Source organism: Heptranchias perlo, chromosome 31 (assembly GCF_035084215.1).
Source record: "Heptranchias perlo isolate sHepPer1 chromosome 31, sHepPer1.hap1, whole genome shotgun sequence".
NCBI lineage: Eukaryota > Metazoa > Chordata > Chondrichthyes > Hexanchiformes > Hexanchidae > Heptranchias > Heptranchias perlo.
The window spans coordinates 28,648,017-28,667,560 of record NC_090355.1 but is presented as its reverse complement, the minus strand read 5'-3'; the positions used below and the strand labels follow the sequence as shown (position 1 = coordinate 28,667,560).

At 43.6% G+C, this 19,544-nt stretch overlaps 1 protein-coding gene across 1 annotated transcript in view; it reads right to left on the bottom strand.

Annotated features, from left to right (window-relative positions):
• Window positions 1-19,544, bottom strand: part of LOC137300344 (hemicentin-1-like) — a 270,914-nt gene that overhangs the window by 123,855 nt on the left and 127,515 nt on the right. Inside the window, exons 37-45 of the mRNA XM_067969428.1 lie at window positions 16,605-16,703; window positions 15,949-16,125; window positions 15,117-15,268; window positions 14,642-14,765; window positions 13,636-13,811; window positions 11,469-11,565; window positions 9,419-9,541; window positions 7,641-7,802; window positions 4,929-5,210 (exon numbers count right to left, since the gene is read on the bottom strand). Of these exons, the coding sequence (XP_067825529.1) occupies window positions 4,929-5,210; window positions 7,641-7,802; window positions 9,419-9,541; window positions 11,469-11,565; window positions 13,636-13,811; window positions 14,642-14,765; window positions 15,117-15,268; window positions 15,949-16,125; window positions 16,605-16,703 (1,392 nt within the window). The remainder of the gene's footprint in view (window positions 1-4,928; window positions 5,211-7,640; window positions 7,803-9,418; window positions 9,542-11,468; window positions 11,566-13,635; window positions 13,812-14,641; window positions 14,766-15,116; window positions 15,269-15,948; window positions 16,126-16,604; window positions 16,704-19,544) is intronic.

Sequence of the window (19,544 nt, the reverse complement as noted above, 5' to 3'; positions counted from 1 at the left end):
GCCTCTAAATACTGTGGAAACACTTCAGCACCAAGACCAAGACTGGAATTTTTAATTCTTATGCTAGGAACATTCTAAATTGAAGAATGTTCTTTGGTTCTGCAATTTTCTTCAATTCCACTTCTGCTCATTTCCAAAACTCGAAACAAAATATACACACACATGATAATCCACAGCCTAAAGTGTGTCACACACTGGATAACATGTGCTATCATGTGTGACACACAGAATAACCCACAGTCTGGAGTATGTCACACAGAAGGTAAGGCACAGGCTTAAGTCTATCACATGCAGGATAACCCACAGTCTGGAGTCACACAGGCGAGGGTGCGTCACACACAGGCAAGTATATGCTGACGAGTGACATACACAGGGTAAGGGACGGGTTGGAGGGTGTCATACACAGGCTGGAGTGTTTTGCACACCTGGTGGAATACATCCTGGTGTGGCTCACAAACAGTAACACACAGGCTATAGTGTCACACACTGGATACAGTGTCACAGTATAACAGTCATGATGTGGAGATGCCGGTGATGGACTGGGGTTGACAATTGTAAACGATTTTACAACACCAAGTTATAGTCCAGCAATTTTATTTTAAATTCACAAGCTTTCGGAGGCTTCCTCCTTCGTCAGGTGAACGATGTGAAAAAATCGTTCACATCGTTCACCTGACGAAGGAGGAAGCCTCCGAAAGCTTGTGAATTTAAAATAAAATTGCTGGACTATAACTTGGTGTTGTAAAATCGTTTACAACAGTATAACAGATAGACGGAGGTGTGTCACACACAAAAACACAGGCTGGGTGGGGCAGGTCACTCCTGAGACAGGTTAGAATGTTATACACACTATATAATGCATTGGTAGTTTTATGTTTCATGGCATTCACTCATCAAGGGGTTTAGGTAAGCTCTAACTATGAGAGCAACAGCTTTTATCTGAACCCCAAGACGTTACTGCTCTGAAAGACATGCTGCTGGTGTTAATCTGTGCTTTGAAGTGATTCCCGGTTCCCAAATGTTGGGTGGCTAGTTCCCGGAAGGTTGGCAGTCTGTGCATCATGTGACTCACAGTGGTATTGTCCCACATGACTAACAGGCCATGTGACCATGATACACACGTTGCACTTCTGTGATTACTGAATGCTACCTGGTAGTAACATACTCTAATACAGCGATTCAAAGGAATCAAGGGACGGGTATTTAAAAGTGATTGAGTGCTTCCAAATTCAATAGCTTGATTCTCCTCTGTAACTTACTCATTATATTCTACAACCCAATTATCTACACTATGTGCAACACAATAGGGGTCAGACTGACCAAAAGAACATCATTAATAAAATGCACACTATTAGTACCTTTAATATCAAGTGAGTGATACCATTAACTCTAGAAGTATTACCCAATAGCATTAACGAGCTGTTACACTATAATGCTGCCATCCACACACATTTAATATCCATCGCCTACTCTGTCATGAGTACAAAGGAGGTTGTGGGTGGCAATTCGGAGGCTGCAGCAAGAACGTTTCAGAGTTTGGTAGGATGTATATTCCAACCAGATCTACTTGCCCAAGCACATCCGGTCTTAAGGACACTGATTTCACACCTTTAACAAGTGACCCTGAGGGTCAATTCTTTTCTTTTCCGCTATTACTGGTTCCACAGACACTATCTCTTTTGAAAAGAAACATTAGATCACAGGGTGCAGACCGTGTCATTAACATCCCATGACCCTAGTCACAATATTGTAACTGAATGCCACTGGGGAGGAATTAGATAGGGAGATTGAATAAAGCAGCTCCAAAAATAATTTGCTCTCATCTCTCCTGAGTTTGCTGCCAACAGTCTGGGTATCACAATTGGCTTTAGTGCTTCTGATCGCTATCCAGGGACCCTTCCCTGCCCGGCAGGAAAGTGCATGTACATGGCGATCGGATGGGGGAACGATTGGGCTGGGCTGTGATGCCTCCACAGTTGAATAGTTTGCTGACACTCACTGATGAAGAATGGCTGCTGGGGTGAGGTGCCTTCCGGAGTGGAGGGAAGAAAATTGGGTGGAACAAAATACCCACACAATTTATAGCCTCCAGCATTTTTTTTTGACCGATTAATAAGCTTGCAAACGAAATTAAAGCCAGACCCCTTTACTGCCAAAAAATGACCTTTGACCCCAAAATAAAATAAAATTCATGAGAGGACACTCAAAAAATGCATAAATAAGCCATCATTCAGTCAGTTGAGTGTCAGACATCAAGCCAGAAAGGTCTGGTTTTGAATCCCAACACTCAGCCTTTTATCCTTCCAAGGTGCATAAAATAAATACCATAGTTTGGAAATGACTGCCAGCAATATTATCACACAAGCACTGAACGTGTTCAGATTAAATTGCTCCTCTTCGCTACTTTAAGGGTGGGATCGACCCACTTAAAATAAACAGGTCGCTGCTTTTTTTTTAAACATTGTGGGAGAATAATTTAAAGAAATGCATTAAGCGCTTGTATAAGAACATCAGTGACAGTAATTGCCAGGCTCCTAATTTAGGAAGTGGGGATAAAGTAGGAGATGACGTGCAGCTCTTGCTGCTCTCTCAGTATCCACAGACACTCCTACCTCAGCAATGGCAACGGGAATCAGCGCTGTAGCTGTCTGTGTCTAACAGAGACTGACCACTGTGGCTATTCTCTTCCTCTCTCTGTTTATTGCTTGCTCAATTTTTTAAAAAAAGTCCATCAAAGCCATTACCTCAGATGTGACATTTAAAGAAGGAATTTTTAAAAATTAACTTGAATTGTTTGAACGTTAGAATTTTATATGTACAGCTTAAACCTAACAGGACTAGACAGACTAGATGCAGGGAGGATGTTCCCGATGGCTGGGGAGTCCAGAACCAGGGATCACAGTCTCAGGATACGGGGCATGCCATTTAGAACCGAGATGAGGAGAAAATTTTCACTCAGAGGGTGGTGAACCTGTGGAATTCTCTACCACAGAAGGCAGTGGAGGCCAAGTTATTAGATGTATTCAAGAAGGACATAGATATATTTCTTAATGCTAAAGGGATCAAGGGATATGGGTAAAAAGCGGGAACAGGGTACTGAGTTAGACGATCAGCCATGATCATTTTGAATGGTGGAGCAGGCCCGAAGGGCCTAATGGCCTACTCTTGCTCCTATTTTCTATGTTAGGAGGGGAGAATGTTATTTTTTTTGAAACAGACAATACCAATGGCTCCACCACTACCCAGTGACAACTTCTTATGAGCAACTAAACTATCCCAGGGATGGACATTCCGATCAAATGACTACATAATAGTGGGAGGCCAAGGTTCCCCTAAGCATGGACACTAGATCGCAAACACAATCTATTTTGTTAGAAAATCCCTTTGGTTGTGTGCAGAATCCCCAGCACTCGGTTGTTGCTGTAGAGTGGTTTGTTTTGGTATAGATTATTTTAGGTACATGAGTCATTCCTTGTTAAAGTGTACAATTTACGTGTATTGTCCCTTGAAGGTTCATGTAGTTGTGGTTCCTATTTCATAAAACCCTCTCCTTGTACTAAACTGTTAAACATTAAGAAAGTGGACAGAATTTTTTTTATATGTCAAAAAGTGTCTGAAAATGCACTGGAGGCTTCACACTCAATGTTTTACTCATACAAACTTTATTTCTTTTTAAAAAATATATACAGAAGGGAAAAAAATTAAATAAATGTAGGTAACAATTCAAAAAAAAATTACATGATTGAACTGATCAACAAGAGACAAGGTGTTAATCAGGAATAATTCACGGGATGGATGCCGTGCATTCACTGTTCATTTTGGAGGTTATGGTGGACCTTCTAGGAAGTTATTAAGTTTAATCTTAGAGGGAGAGGATGGTGCTGGGTGATGGGAGTAAGGAACAGGTGTGTGAGAAAGAGAGCCAGACAGGAACCAAAGCATTATTCTGGCTAAAACATTTCAATGTTGCTACAGTAAGCAAATAGTGAACTAACAGTTTAAAGTAACCTGCATGAAAAATAACCTGTAAGTACGGCATGTACGTTCTGGGACAGCTGGATTGTATCAATACAGAAATATACTCATAAATTACCAGGACCCCATTTGAACCTCTCCAGTGTATTTTGTGCAAACTTGAGGTTCTTTTTCCAGTAAGACTATATATGGGTGGAGACAGAGAAGTCTGATTGGCAATGCAACAGAGTAAGAGAATTAACCCTTTGAGTACCAAATACCCTTTTCAACTTTCAAAATCCTCACTTGTTAACTTTTTTTAAAAAACAGGAAAACCTGCAAATGGCTGGTCTGGAACCTTGCCCATGGTTAACACTGCAGACTAAACCTGGACAGTGAATCTCGGTAGGCTATTCATGTATGGTGGGGGGGGGGGGGGTGGGGGAGAGGTGTGGGGGGATGAAGTTCAGCCAAGTCCAGCAGTGTCCTTATCTGACCTCCACATGTGTATTTTCCAACAGAGAGCACTGGATGGCAACCGAGTGCAGAAACCTGGGCCGATTGGTCATTTCCATGGTCCTGACAACAAAGCCCAATTGCAGCAACATTGCTCCAGCTAAGAATCAGAAAAGTTACCACAGACCAAGGATGGAAATGCACGACCTTTTTTGGGATCTGTAAAGCTCACCGTCACATCATGAGGTGCACACAGCTACTGATTAACCATCAGTTTTAAAGCATAAACGCCAGGCACAAAGGAACAATCAAGTGACACCAGTAATTGTATTAATGAGGATTATTCAAATGATGAGCGTTCCCCTTTAACCTGCTCTAAACTCTACAAGTACTTCACTGTAAGATCTAGATGTATTCTCCCTGCCTTTAGCTCCTTCTATCCATTTTTTTCTCTGATCACATAACTGATTCTCTTAAAATGGTGTCTGTTTAAAACCAGTAGTAACTTGAGCGCTTACCACGAACACTCAAATCAAACTTCCTGTCCGATTGTCCGGCCACGTTTACAGCCAGACAGGTGTAGCGGCCCGTGTGGTGCTCCTGCGCCCTTTGAACTTTCAGAGACTGGCCCTCGTTCTCCACTTGGATGCCCCGCCTGCTCACCACGGGGCGTCCGTCTTTCATCCACGTCAATGTTGGCCGAGGAACTCCAAGCGCATTGCATTCCAACGTGACCCCAGCTCCCCTGGTAAGAGAGATTTCCGTCGGCCGTCCACCACCGTTCTTGATCTTTGGTGTCACTGAAGCAGAGAGAGAAAACCAGGAAAGAATTATCCAGACTTCAAGTCGCTTGCGGAGAGACACGCTCACGGAGAGACATACCTGGGAAGAGGCACGCCCGGGGAGGGACACGCCCGGGGAAGAGATGTAGAGACACACACTTGGACACAAGCATGGAGCGATGGCAGACACACAGAGCTGGAGCTAAGGTCAAAGGACTGGGACGGGGTGCAAGTCCAGATTTGGCCGACTTAGTACAGCACACCTACGTTGATGCCCTCCAAAGTCGTGCTGCTGTTTGCGTTAAAATCACAACATGATCGCAATCGGGATTTTAAAGGATAAGTGAGTAAATTATTTGCAGTCAGTTTTGGCCAAGTACTGACATACAAAATTGACTGGTAGAAGTTTGGAACTCTCTTCCGCAAAGGACAGTTGATGCTAGCTCAATTGCTAATTTTAAATCTGAGATTGATAGATTTTTGTTAACCAAAGGTATTAAGGGATATGGGGCTAAGGCGGATTTATGGAGTTAGGTCACAGATCAGCCATGATCTCATTGAATGGTGGAACAGACTCAAGGGGCCAAATGGCCTACTCCTGCTCCTATGTTCCTAGTCTCAGCCATGGCTCAGTTGGAGCACTCTCACCTAAGTCAGAAGGTTGTGGGTTCAAGTCTCACTCCAGAGGCTTGAGCACAAAAACCTAGGCTGACATTTCAGTGCAGTACTGAGGGAGATGCCGTCTTTTGGATGAAACATTAAACCGAGGCCCCGACTGTCCCCTTAGGTGAATGTAACAGATCCCATGAAGAAGAGCAGGGCAGTTCTCCCCGGTGTCCTGGCCAATATTTATCCCTCAACCAACATCAAAAACAGATGATCCGGTTATTATCATTATTGTCTAGTCATTTATCACATTGCTGTTTGTGGGACCTTGCTGTGTGCAAATTGGCTGTCACGTTTCCTACTTTACAACAGTGACTACACTTCAAAAGTACTTCATTGGCTGTAAAGTGCTTTGGGATGTCCTGAGGTCGTGAAAGTTGCTATATAGATGCAAGTTCTTTCGTTCTGTAACAGTCAGAGAAGTAGACAGTGAGAATGACCCTTAACAATCTGCACAGAGTTTGAAGGCCACGATTGAAAAGGATCAACAGGTGGTCCATGTGACTAACCATTCATTGAATGATGAAGGGAAAGATGATTTTTATGTGTTTTTTTACACAGTTGCTCCTAGGAGCCTAATTAACCAGAACTCAGACCCTCGCACGAGTCTTTAAATCCCTGTCATGGGTCATCAGCACAGAACACAAAACCATCTAAGTGCCTAAACCATTACCTCGGTGGTGATCCTGTACTGCTTGGCGCAGCTACTGTGCGAACTTTCTGGTACTTCTATTACTCTTCACTGCTCCTATTTGTAAGATATCTTCAATCTGCTCTCCTCTGCCTTCCATCTAGTCACTAGGTACTGCCACTGTCTTGTCAGTTACAGCCCAGACTATAAGACATGTTGGCACCAGGTATGTATGCACATTCAGGGGTTGTAGTAACTCTGGTACCAAGAGATTAAAAGATATCAGAACTTTGAGAATTTCTTTTGATTCCCTGAGAAATCAAGGTGAAGGGCCAAGACCCTGGGCACAGGACACCACCAAGGTTTAAAAGAGTAGGAGAGAAGACAAGATAAATCAAGTAGAAGTGATTCGGTGATACAAGGCTTGAGTTTTAAAACTCTAGTTTGAGGGAAGATGGGAAGACTGAGAGACATAGAGAGTTTGAATCATGGACTCTTACAGCACAGAAAAAAAGAAAGACTTGCATTTTATACAGCGCCTTTCATGACCTCAGGACATCCCAAAGAGCTTTACAGCCAATGAAGTACTTTTGAAGTGTAGTCACTGTTGTAATTTAGGAAGCCATTTGGCCCATTGTACCTGTGCCGGCTCTTTGAAAGAGCTATCCAATTAGTCCCATTCTCTCACTCTTTCCCCACAGCGCTACAATTTTTTTCCTTTTCAAATATCTATCCATTTCCCTCTTGAAAGCTACTATTGAATCTGCTTCCACCATCCTTTCAGGCAGCGCATTCAAGATCATAACATTTCGCTGCGTAAAAAGAAATTCTCATCTCCCCTCTGACTCCTTTGCCAGTTTTACAGATTCAGGTTATGGGTTGGAATGAGTTAAGAGAGGAGACAGGACAATGGAGGTAATATTTCAAGGCTTCGCTGCTGGCACAGAACCTCACTAGCGGTGAGCACTGGTCAGAAAATCAAGGCTCTATATTGTAGGGAGGCTCCACACCAGGAAAGGAGCCTTGCAAAATTACACCCTGTGAGTCTTGATTTCAACACACTAGGACACAGTAGGCAAATGTTCAGTGCCTCTGCAAGATGCTGTATCATTGTATAAAACATTTTAACTTCTCAATTCACCCACACTCACCATAAACCTCCACGTTATAGTTCTTCATGCTCGTCCCAGCAAGATTAGCTCCTACACACGTATAGTTTCCGGTGTCTGATAACCGAGTGCTTGATATTTGCAGCATTTGTCTCCCCAAGAGAACGATAATTCGGCCATCTTTCTCTGTGGAGAGGGGCATCCCTGTGATTGATAGTGGGGAGCAAAGAACAAAAGATATTAAGAAAGAGGAGGCCTGGAAGAAACAATTCGATTTCTGCGAAAAGGCACCTGGACAAAAAGAAAAACTTTCCTTTCAGTCACTGAGACAGAAAGAAATACAGAGACAGTGCAACGGACAACAGGCACGATATATGCAAGTTAATGTGAAAAGAAGCATGGCTCTGGTCCAGTACCCAGGAGGCATTTTGATTAAACAAGCAGACCAAGCTCTCGAAAATTGTGGCGCGAGTGTCTTGATACCGAGAATCATAGACTTTTACAGCTGTTTGGTGCACTGCACCTGTGCTTGCTCTCTGAAAGGACTCTGCACATAGCCCTGCTCCCCTACAGGCTTTTAAATGTTTCTTTTTCAAATATTTATCCCCTTCCCATTATTATTATGGATTCTGTTTCCACCACTGTTTCTAGAAAAGTATTCCACATCCTAAAAATCTTCTGCATAAAAAAAATCTCCCAACTTGCCCCTTTGTTCTTTTGGTAATTTTACATTTATTCCCTGTCGTTACCAATTCACTAATCAATGGGAATAGTTTTTCTTTATTTACTGTATGAAAACCCCTCGTCGATTTGAATACCTCTATTAGATCTCCTCATAACCCTCTTTTTTACAGTGAAAAGAGCACCAGTTTTTCTAATCTCTTCTCATAACTAAAGCTTCTCATCCCTGGTATGATCTTAGTGAATCTGTTCAGCCTTCATCACAGCCTTGGCACTCTTCCTAAAATCGGACACAATATTCAAAGTGCGGCCCGATGAACAATTTGTTATAGGTTTGGCTTCACTTCTTTGCTTTTGACCTCTATACCCTCATTTATAAATTCTAGGATCCCATATGTTTTTTATAAATCAACTTGACCTCCGACTTTTAAAGATTTGGGTATCTGAACCTCTAAGTCTCTCTGCATTTCTACTTCTTTCAAAGTTTTACCTTTTAGTGAATATTTCTGGTCCTTACTCTTTTTTCCAATCCACCAATTTATCTACGGCCCCCTGACGTTGCTTATAGTTCCCTTTACAGTTAACCAAGCTCCCTGCTTTTGTCATCTGCAAATTTTGATATCATGTCCCCATTACCCAAGTCTGGATCATTTACATATATTGAGAAGAGCAATGGTCCCAACACTGATCCCTGAGAACATCACTGTTCACATCCCTCCAGTTTTAAAAACATCCACTAACCACTACTCTCTGTCTTCACCAAGTTCCTAACTCTACAAAAAAAAAAATGCTTTTTGAGCAAAGACACAACTGATGGTGTGATTATGTCGTCACCTCACCAGTCATAACATCCCTCACCTCGTGTTTACAAATTTGGTCAAGTTTACCAGAATGCTACTTTTCTTTTTCAAAAAAAACCCCAGCAGGTAGCTTGGGTGGATCTAACTATCAGCTGAACAGGTCAACGTAACACCTCATCTGTCTTGCCCCACCTTAGTCACGACGGAGTATACAAATCAGGTCCTCCGTCAATCCAAATCGAATTTGTCATTAGGTTGGAAAGGTCGGAAGAGTAGACTCACTCTTTACACCAGGAAAATTCAATCAGAAATACAACGCAACAGTATCAATGTGCTTACCATTCTTTCTCCACTCAAGAGTGGGGGAGGGAATACCGCTGCATTCACAAGATAAACTCATGGAGTTTCCCTCGATTACCGTCACAGACGTTTGGTCCTTTAATCCATGAAATGTTGGAGGCACTGCGAAATATTTCAAAACATTTCTTCATAGCAAGTCAGTCGGAGAAAGTAACATTTTATTTGTCACGAGTTAATCTTTTGCAGTCATAAAAAAAAGTCTTTCTCCCTGTAAGTGTCTCCCATTCTATTTTTTCTGTCTGTCTTTCTGTTTGTTTCCCATCGTTTCTGTCTCCCTTTCTTCCTTCTCTTGCTCATTCTCGTGTAACTCTTTATGATCTTGCAGTGATCCAGTTAGGATTGGTATGACAACGGCCGTGAAAACTTTCGCAAAGACTTTTTTCCAGCAAATAGGCACATATATCCACAAATGTATATATCCATTCCTGGATATTTTATGTTATTTGTGATTTCTGTCATCTCATTCCATCTCTAATTCCATAGCTGGTCGAGTGACCAGATCCACTGACAATACTATTCTTGCAGTGGCCTTTCCCACACATTTTCCTTCCTCTTCCTGTTGGGGAGTGTTTGGAACCTGTTTGACATCCCCCCATCCACATCCAGCATTGCAGGAATATTGTATATAACTGTGGCAGAACCGGTTTGACACTGTAACACTCCATTTACCACATAATCATCATGTATTGTCGACAAAGTATTTGATGGGTGAATATTCACATCTACAGTAATCAAAAAATGTATTACAGGAAATGTGATGCAGCAAAATCTCTACACATTCAAACTTGTGGTCCAGTCATCTCTTGGCTAATTGCCTTTTCTCTCCCAATTTACGCTTCTCCAAATCATTTTCCCTTTTATTTGTTTGATTTCTCTGCTACCTTCATTTGAAGAAAAATTGGGACTTATAATACATTCTTGTCCTCCCCTGCCGCCCTGAAGCCACCGACTCGTGCTGGCGTACCACTCCAAGGGTGCCAACAGAACTTTCAGGCCTCGCTCAAGAAGTAGCCGCTTCTCATGTGGAAGTCTAGACAATGAGTTTTAGTTATGATGCCCCCCATGATGGAATAGTTTTCTCAGAATGGAAGCAAGCAACGGGATTTCTTGAAGACTCTGACTTATCCCCAAATGATGCACTGCACACATGTGGCCTCAGTCCTTAAAACAGCCACTGTACTCCCATTTCTGGAGCTGAGTCTGGTTTTTATTTCAGATCAGAGACACTCCCAACATTCACAATAAGCTTGACCGTGGAGTCTTACTGCTCAGTTTCAGAGTGTCACCAGACACTGCATGTGTCTCATTTCCAACCGTCTATCAGGGAAACACATCAATGAATCATTCTCCATCCACTTAAGGTAGCCATTGACAGCCAGATGTGTGACTCACCCAAGTAATCCTCGTAAAAGTGAGGCCAGATGTTCCGTAACATTGAAGCATTTTAACTCTGTGATTTGTGGGTGATGGGGGGGAGCTGTTCAGATTCTACGGAAGCAGGCATGATGCCTCTGGTTGGTGCACCATATAATGATGAACAGAAGGGAGATTCTCCTCTGCCGGCATCTGAGGAATCAGCGTTTCCCCAGACACACAGCAGAGGAAACAGGGATGGAAGCTCATTAAGTCAAGTCCCGAATTTCCCGGAACTTCCTATGATGCAAAACTCGGTCTGCACCTGTAGTATTTACACGTAGCGGGAGAGGGAGTTCCTGGCCTCCCTCCTCATTGTCCTCTGACTCTGCTCACCAGATTCCCCAGCGCAGGGACCCCTCTTTTTATTTTGAACTTTACGACCTCCCAAGATGATTGGCAACACTTGGGGCCTTCTGGCTGCCGATGGAGAAGGCGTGGGCAGCTGCTCTCAAATTTGCTGCCTGGCTTTTAGGCACAAGGCCCAGCCAAGGAACTGGAAAGCCCCCCTCGCCAAGGGAGGTGAAACGTGGGCATCCGCCTCCTCACAGATGCAGCAATCCTGAGTGTTCTACCTCCCAAAAACTGTCAGGCCTGTAACACACTCCCTGCTTACCCCAGACATTTAAGTTGTAGTTCTTCTCTGTTTTTCCAGCATCGTTTGAAGCCTGGCAGGTATAGCGGCCAGCGTCTCGAACCTGGGCACTCTTGATCTAAGAGATCCAACACAAACATTCAAAATGTTTCTCCCAAAATAAGCAATACCGGCAACCTGAAGGAACTTCAGTCAGTCGTCAGTCCCCTGACTCTGCAGTAATCTGGGAATTCAGGCAAACTGCTTTTTTTGATATATATTAACGATTTGGACTTGGGTGTACAGGGCACAATTTCAAAATCTGCAGTGTAGTGGTAAACAGTGAGAAGGATAGTAATAAACTTCAAGAGGACATAGGCAGGCTGGTGGAATGGGCGGACACATGGCAGATGAAATTTAATGCAGAGAAGTGCGAAGTGATACATTTTGGCAGGAAGAATGAGGAGAGGCAATATAAACTAAATGGTACCATTCTAAAGGGGATACAGGAACAGAGAGACCTGAGGGTATATGTGCACAAATCTTTCAAGGTGGCAGGACAGGTTAAGAAAATGGTTAAAAAAGCATATGGGATCCTGGGCTTTATAAATAGATGCATGGAGTACAAAAGCAAGGAAGTTATGTTGAACCTTTATAAAACATTGATTCAGCCACAACTGGAGTATTGTGTCCAATTCTGGGCAATGCACTTTGGGAAGGATGTAAAGGCCTTAGAAAGGGTGCAGAAAAGATTTACTAGAATGGTTCCTGGGATGAGGGACTTCAGTTACGTGGATAGACTGGAGAAGCTGGGGTTGTTCTTCTTAGAGCAGAGACGGTTAAGAGGAGATTTGATAGAAGTGTTCAAAATCATGACGGGTTTAGATAAAGTAAATCAAGAGAAACTGTTCCCATTGGTGGAAGAGTCGAGAACCAGGGGACACAGATTTAAGGTGATTAGCAAAAGAACCAAAAGCGACATGAGGATAAACTTTTTTACACAACGAGTAGTTATGATCTGGAATGCGCTGCCTGAAAGAGTGGTGGAAGCAGATTCAATCGTGGCTTTCAAAAAAGAATTGGATAAATACTTGAAGGGAAAAAATTTGCAGGGCTACGGGGAAAGAGCGGGGGAATGGGACTAACTGGACTGCTCTTACTAAGAGCCGGCACGGGCTCGATGGGCTGAATGGCCTCCTTCTGCGCTGTAACCATTCTATGATTCTATGAACTGAAAGGGCAAAGCTTTCCAGCCATTTAGTGAACCTGAAGATTAGATTACAGCGTTCAACCTCATCCAGATATCTGTCATGCTTCACATTATTATTATTGTACATAAATCAGTCCTGTTATTGGCTGTGGTGAAAAAGGCAATTAAAACAGAAAGATGCAGAACAAATCCAAAGTCTTGCTGCATGAGGCAATGGTCAGAGCCCATCTGCAGCACTGTGTGAAGTTCTAGTAACCACAGCAATCTAATCACAGGAAGGATATTATTGTTCTGGGGAGGAGGGGAGGTATGGAGGCAAACAACCAAGATAATTCAGGATATTGGAAAAGAGGAAACTTTAAAGTGACTCAATTAAAGTTTTCAAGATCATAACAAGGACTGACAAGAGTTGAGCCAGCCAAATTGTTCACTATGACAAAAGGCTCAAACACCTAGGACCACAAGTTGAAATTAGGACATTAGGAGCAAGTGGGGAAGTCAGGTGAAAAGGAAAAGACTTAAGGAATAAGTTACCTGGGAAAGCCATTGAAGTGAACAGTGAAAGCAGTTAAAGGGAAAATTAGCTGCATTTCTGGAGAAAGAGGGGATTGAGGGATGATGATGAGAGGGTGTGAATATGAGGTTGAGATCAATCAAAAAAAGGATGGGTTTGTGATGTGGCCCTTTCCTGTCCCTAAAATACTCATGTTCTTAAATTCATACATCTCCCATGGCATTGCTCACAGGTAACTAACACTGTTCCTAATGCTAACTGTAACCCTGTTGCAACCTAACATGATAGTAGTTTGCTCATCACTGTAACACAGCAAATTTACCATCACTAAAAAAGTCTGTAAAGGACTTTGGGATGTCCTAGGGTCTTGAAAGGTGTCATATAAATGCAAGTCTTTCTTTCATTTTTATTACTAAATGTTGATGATTGAGGCTCGGAGCAAAGCACTTCATAAACGTGATCAAAGACTCAACGGCAACACTGACCTCTATGAGACTGCCATTCTCAGAGAGTCTGAGACCTGCACGCCCTGGTAGAGGTCGTCCATCCTTCGTCCAACTGAGAGTGGGCGGTGGGAATGCCTGACTCCGACATTCCAAGGTCACTGAGTCATTCAAAGTAACAGAAACATTCTGCTCCTCTCCCAGAATGCTTGGTGGAACTACAAGATAAAATGGTGAAACTGGTCAGTTTCTTGACCGCAGCTAGAAACGTGTTTGTTCCAATATAAGCTGCCCGTTAAAGGTGACTCTGTGGATTTGGAATATTTAACACATCTGCCTCAGAATGGAAGGCATCAGTTCGCCCCCTGTGATTCCACACACAGTCAGTTGCTGAATCATTTCCGATCAGAGGGAGGAATGCAGTGCGACCCCACAGGGAATAGATAAGAAGAGACTTGATCCCATTGCTTGGAGTGCTTAGAGGGAAACAAGGTAATTCCTCTGAGCAAGGAGGAAAAAATTAAAGGGAAAGGCATCCCTCCAGGACTGTTCCAAATCAACATTAATAGATTCTTGGGAATAACTCACCTCTCCACAATATCAGCCAGGATACATATCACAAAAGGTCTTGGAGAAGGCAGTTAGCTGATGGCTCATTGTACATTTAAGGCATTTTATTTTTCCTGTGCACTTGCCATATCCTCATTTTCTGGTCAAGAGCCAAGAACACTCAGCGTTATCATACATGTGATCTACTAATGGCTACAGCAATGAATTCTATTGTGGGGTGAGGGACAGGGAACTGATTAAAATAACTGGTCATTACCTCATCCGTTATTCAGCTCTTAGCCTCTTATTTCAGGAAGGAACCTGCTTGAAATTGCACTGTACCCACAACAGATATCCCCACACCAGATAGCTATACTGGGAGACAGTGAGGTTGCCAATGGACCTTTGAACTCATCTGCTTTCTGAGCAAGTTACACCAATTTTTAACCATAATAATTTTTTTTCAAGTTTATTTTAACACAGATTCAAACATACTTACGATAAACTTGCAGATGAATTTCCTGATGGTCCTCTCCAGCAGGATTCACAGCTACGCAGGAGTATGTTCCTGAATCAGAGAAGTGGGTGCTGGCTAAGGACAGAATCTGACCTTCCAACAGGAACTAAGTGGAGAGCAAAAAACCATTTCAGTGACAACTTCAGACAAGATAAAAGAGACCGCAATAACTGTCACCCGGAGGATAAAAGGGTTTTGGTAGAGAGGGGAGAAAAAGACAGAGAGAGGAAGAAAACAGAGACGCACATACAAAGACAGAGACCTAAACAGTAAGTTCTCTTTCATAGACAACCCCTCGCCTCGAGGTGAGACAGGGAAGATACCGATGGATAAATATGTCCGATACTTCAATGTAGACATTAAGAATTAGCTCGAGGTGTGCATTTATTGAGAAAACTTACATTGAATAATCAACAATCACCACCCAGCCAGGTTTAGGAAAACAAACTTCACTGACCTTTAACCCTTCAGTCATCGTAGAGACAGGAGTTTTGTCTTTCAACCATGTTACTTTGGGGGCAGGGATTCCTGCAGCCTCACAGTGAAGTTCTACAGGCTGGTTTACAAGGACAGTAACCAAGTCCAAAGCACTCGAGATCACGGGTGGGACTACAAACAAAAAGAGAGAACCAGGATTGCACAGTGACCTTCTACAACCCTCGACAGAAGGGACATTTACTGTTAGTAACTTCAGATGGAGTTGAGAGATGCTAGAGAAAAGCAGTCAACCCACCCCAGTACAGGAACTGGGGGTGCGTATCAGTGCAAGTGTCACACTTCTCCGAATGCTAGTATTGGGGGGAAACAAGTACGAATATCATACAAATCCTGAGCTGGAATGGGAAAGGGGAAACCAATATAATTACCAAACCTATTTTGGTGCTAGTAATTTGAATAGAGATGCAAGTGCCACATTGTTTTTTTTTAATTTAATTTTTCTCTGCTTTTCCATCGGCATCTCCAGATTATGGATCTTTCCTGTCAGACAGGCGACCTGCTACCAGGTCTCCAGCCAACGCTGCTCTGAAAGTACCTGCTAACAGTTGCACGGGAGCAGTCTAAGGTAATCCTTCCTTGGACTTTCCTTCCTCACTGTGGGAAAGAGTTTGGTCTCTGCTCAGTACCTCCCCAGAACAATGCAGCTAAGATCAGTACCTCAGTGGATAGAGGATCATGTGCATAAAGCCAAGTCCTGCCATGCAGTGGCGTCACACACTGATGCTCCAGTGCCCTATGCCATGATGCTCCTTTGCCATTTTCAATAGTACAGTATACAGAATCCATCTTACCGTAAACTTGTAAAGTATATTGCAATTCTGTGCTGCCAGCCACATTGGAAGCCACACAGCGATACTGCCCTCCATCAGACACCTGGGCCTTCTCTATCCTGACAGCTCTTCCATTCTCCAACACACTGATACCAGCCATACTTGTGATCAGCTGGTTTCCCTTGAACCAAGTCAACACTAAATGATACAGTGACAAAGACCAGTTAGTGACAGAAAAGAGAAAGCAAGATAATCTCACTGAAGCATCAGACATGCTCAATTTACTCAAATGGGAAATGCACTTTGATTATTTCAAACCAAACAAAGCAGCTGGATGGACAAAGATACAGACCATGTCTACAAATCCAGCAGAAATGGGGGGGATCAATTCATTTGAAAATTAAGGTTCAATTTAATAATTGGTAATGGCACTGTGGGATAGGGAAAAAAAAGTCACTGAGTGTTTTTTAAAGGTATAACCCATGTGTCCAAACAGCAGGTGTTCCTTAATGTGACATCCACCTAAATTTCTTCCAGAGATCTTAAATGCTATTATTTTTAAAAGATTTACTTATTGAAATTACAATGACGTTTATCTGTCCTATACTGACAGTGCACAGGGGTGATGCAGCTCACCCAATCAGATTTCACTTCGATGGATGAGACTTCACACTTACCAGGGGGCGGAGCTCCAGAGACAAGGCACTCAAAGGATGCTGGGAGATTCACAGTTGCAGTTTTGTTTGTATCTACAGACTTATCCATAACAGGAGGTTCTGAAACCAAATGAAATATATCATACATATTATAAACACCCACTGACATGCAGTGTGTTATCACTTGTAATATCTACATAGGAGAGGCACGTTCAATAACTCGCAGTGGAGCACTTTGCCCCAGGTAATACAGCGTTAGGATGTAACAGTGTTATTCGCTAACATTTCGGTCCAGGGCCATTATCTCAGACATTGTCTTTCTCAAGCACCCCTCTCAGTAATGTTCCGACACACTGCACCGTGAAGTGACAAGACATGAGTTTTGAGCAGGACGTGGACACTGGGATGATGGTGTGATAGTTCTACTAACACAACAAGAGCTCCTACTGTTTTAATGGAGCCCTTTCACTTGCTCTATATGGGTGCTGGGATAGCCCTGCCTCCGCTGGTTATATAGAAAGAAAAGGAGAGGAACAGCACTAAATTTCAGCTGTCAACATTCCACAGACAGGCAGCATATGATTGATAGCAACAAGCAGGCCTCAAGTAGACCACAGTAGGCCTCATGCCATATGAGAACCATCACTACATAAAATAATACAATATGATATAACATATGAGATGACGTGATGTACGTGTTATACCAAGTAACTCAGAGTGCGTTATAATACTAGCTGATCTCCTGTGGAATGAGTCATTGGTAGTCTGGGGACAGCAGTGGGGGTTGTGATGCTAAAATGGAGAGTCAGGGAGAGAGAGAGGAGGGATCGGTCCATTACAATTCTAAACATTGGAAGAGGATTGGTTAATTGAAATCACGGGGTAAATTTTAATGTGGAGAGAGCGGGGCGGAGGGAGGAGGGGATTTCCGGACGGGAAACTGGGAAGTATGGTTTTCCCAGATGTCCTTATGATTTTGACGTAAGAACGTCTTTCAATTTTTTTCAGTAGGTTTCCAGCCCAACAACCAGCCAGATTGACAGGCTGGCTGTCAGTCGGATGGGAGACCAGCCAGGGAGCAGATGCCAGCAGGTAAGTCTCAGATTTGGGCCAGGGAGCATGGGGGGGTTGGTCCTGGCATGGGATCATCAGGGGGAGGGTCATGGGTGGGGGGGGGGGGGGTGGGGGGGGGGGGGGTGCTGGAGATGGTTGGGGGGGGAGGCGGTGATCATGAGGTGGGGGGGGAGAACAGTGATCATGGGGGGGGATGGTGATCGTTGGGGGGGTACGGTGATCGCGGGAGGGGAACAGTGATCATGGGGGGGGACGGTGATCATAGAATAGAATCATAGAAGTTTACAACATGGAAACAGGCCCTTCGGCCCAACATGTCCATGTCGCCCAGTTTATACCACTAAGCTAGTCCCAATTGCCTGCACTTGGCCCATATCCCTCTATACCCATCTTACCCATGTAACTGTCCAAATGCTTTTTAAAAGACAAAATTGTACCCGCCTCTACTACTGCCTCTGGCAGCTCGTTCCAGACACTCACCACCCTTTGAGTGAAAAAAATTGCCCCTCTGGACCCTTTTGTATCTCTCCCCTCTCACCTTAAATCTATGCCCCCTCGTTATAGACTCCCCTACCGTTGGGAAAAGATTTTGACTATCTACCTTATCTATGCCCCTCATTATTTTATAGACTTCTATAGAATCACCCCTTAACCTCCTACTCTCCAGGGAAAAAAGTCTCAGTCCATCCAACCTCTCCCTATAAGTCAAACCATCAAGTCCCGGTAGCATCCTAGTAAATCTTTTCTGCACTCTTTCTAGTTTAATAATATCCTTTCTATAATAGGGTGACCAGATCTGTACACAGTACTCCAAGTGTGGCCTTACTAATGCCCTGTACAACTTCAACAAGACATCCCAACTCCTGTATTCAATGTTCTGACCAATGAAACCAAGCATGCTGAATGCCTTCTTCACCACCCTATCCACCTGTGACTCCACTTTCAAGGAGCTATGAATCTGTACTCCTAGATCTCTTTGTTCTATAACTCTCCCCAACGCCCTACCATTAACGGAGTAGGTCCTGGCCCGATTCGATCTACCAAAATGCATCACCTCACATTTATCTAAATTAAACTCCATCTGCCATTCATCGGCCCACTGGCCCAATTTATCAAGATCCCGTTGCAATCCTAGATAACCTTCTTCACTGTCCACAATGCCACCAATCTTGGTGTCATCTGCAAACTTACTAACCATGCCTCCTAAATTCTCATCCAAATCATTAATATAAATAGCAAATAACAGCGGACCCAGCACCGATCCCTGAGGCACACCGCTGGTCACAGGCCTCCAGTCTGAAAAACAACCCTCTACAACCACCCTCTGTCTTCTGTCGTCAATCCAATTTTGTATCCAATTGGCTACCTCACCTTGGATCCCGTGAGATCTAACCTTATGTAACAACCTACCATGCGGTACCTTGTCAAAGGCTTTGCTAAAGTCCATGTAGACCACGTCTACTGCACAGCCCTCATCTATCTTCTTGGTTACCCCTTCAAAAAACTCAATCAAATTCGTGAGACATGATTTTCCCCTCTCAAAACCATGCTGACTGTTCCTCATCAGTCCCTGCCTCTCCAAATGCCTGTAGATCCTGTCTCTCAGAATACCCTCTAACAACTTACCCACTACAGATGTCAGGCTCACCGGTCTGTAGTTCCCAGGCTTTTCCCTGCCGCCCTTCTTAAACAAAGGCACAACATTTGCTACCCTCCAATCTTCAGGCACCTCACCTGTAGCTGTCGATGATTCAAATATCTCTGCTAGGGGACCCGCAATTTCCTCCCTAACCTCCCATAACGTCCTGGGATACATTTCATCAGGTCTCGAGGGGGGGACGGTGATCGTTGCGGGGGGGGGGGGGGGGGAACGGTGATCGTTGGGGG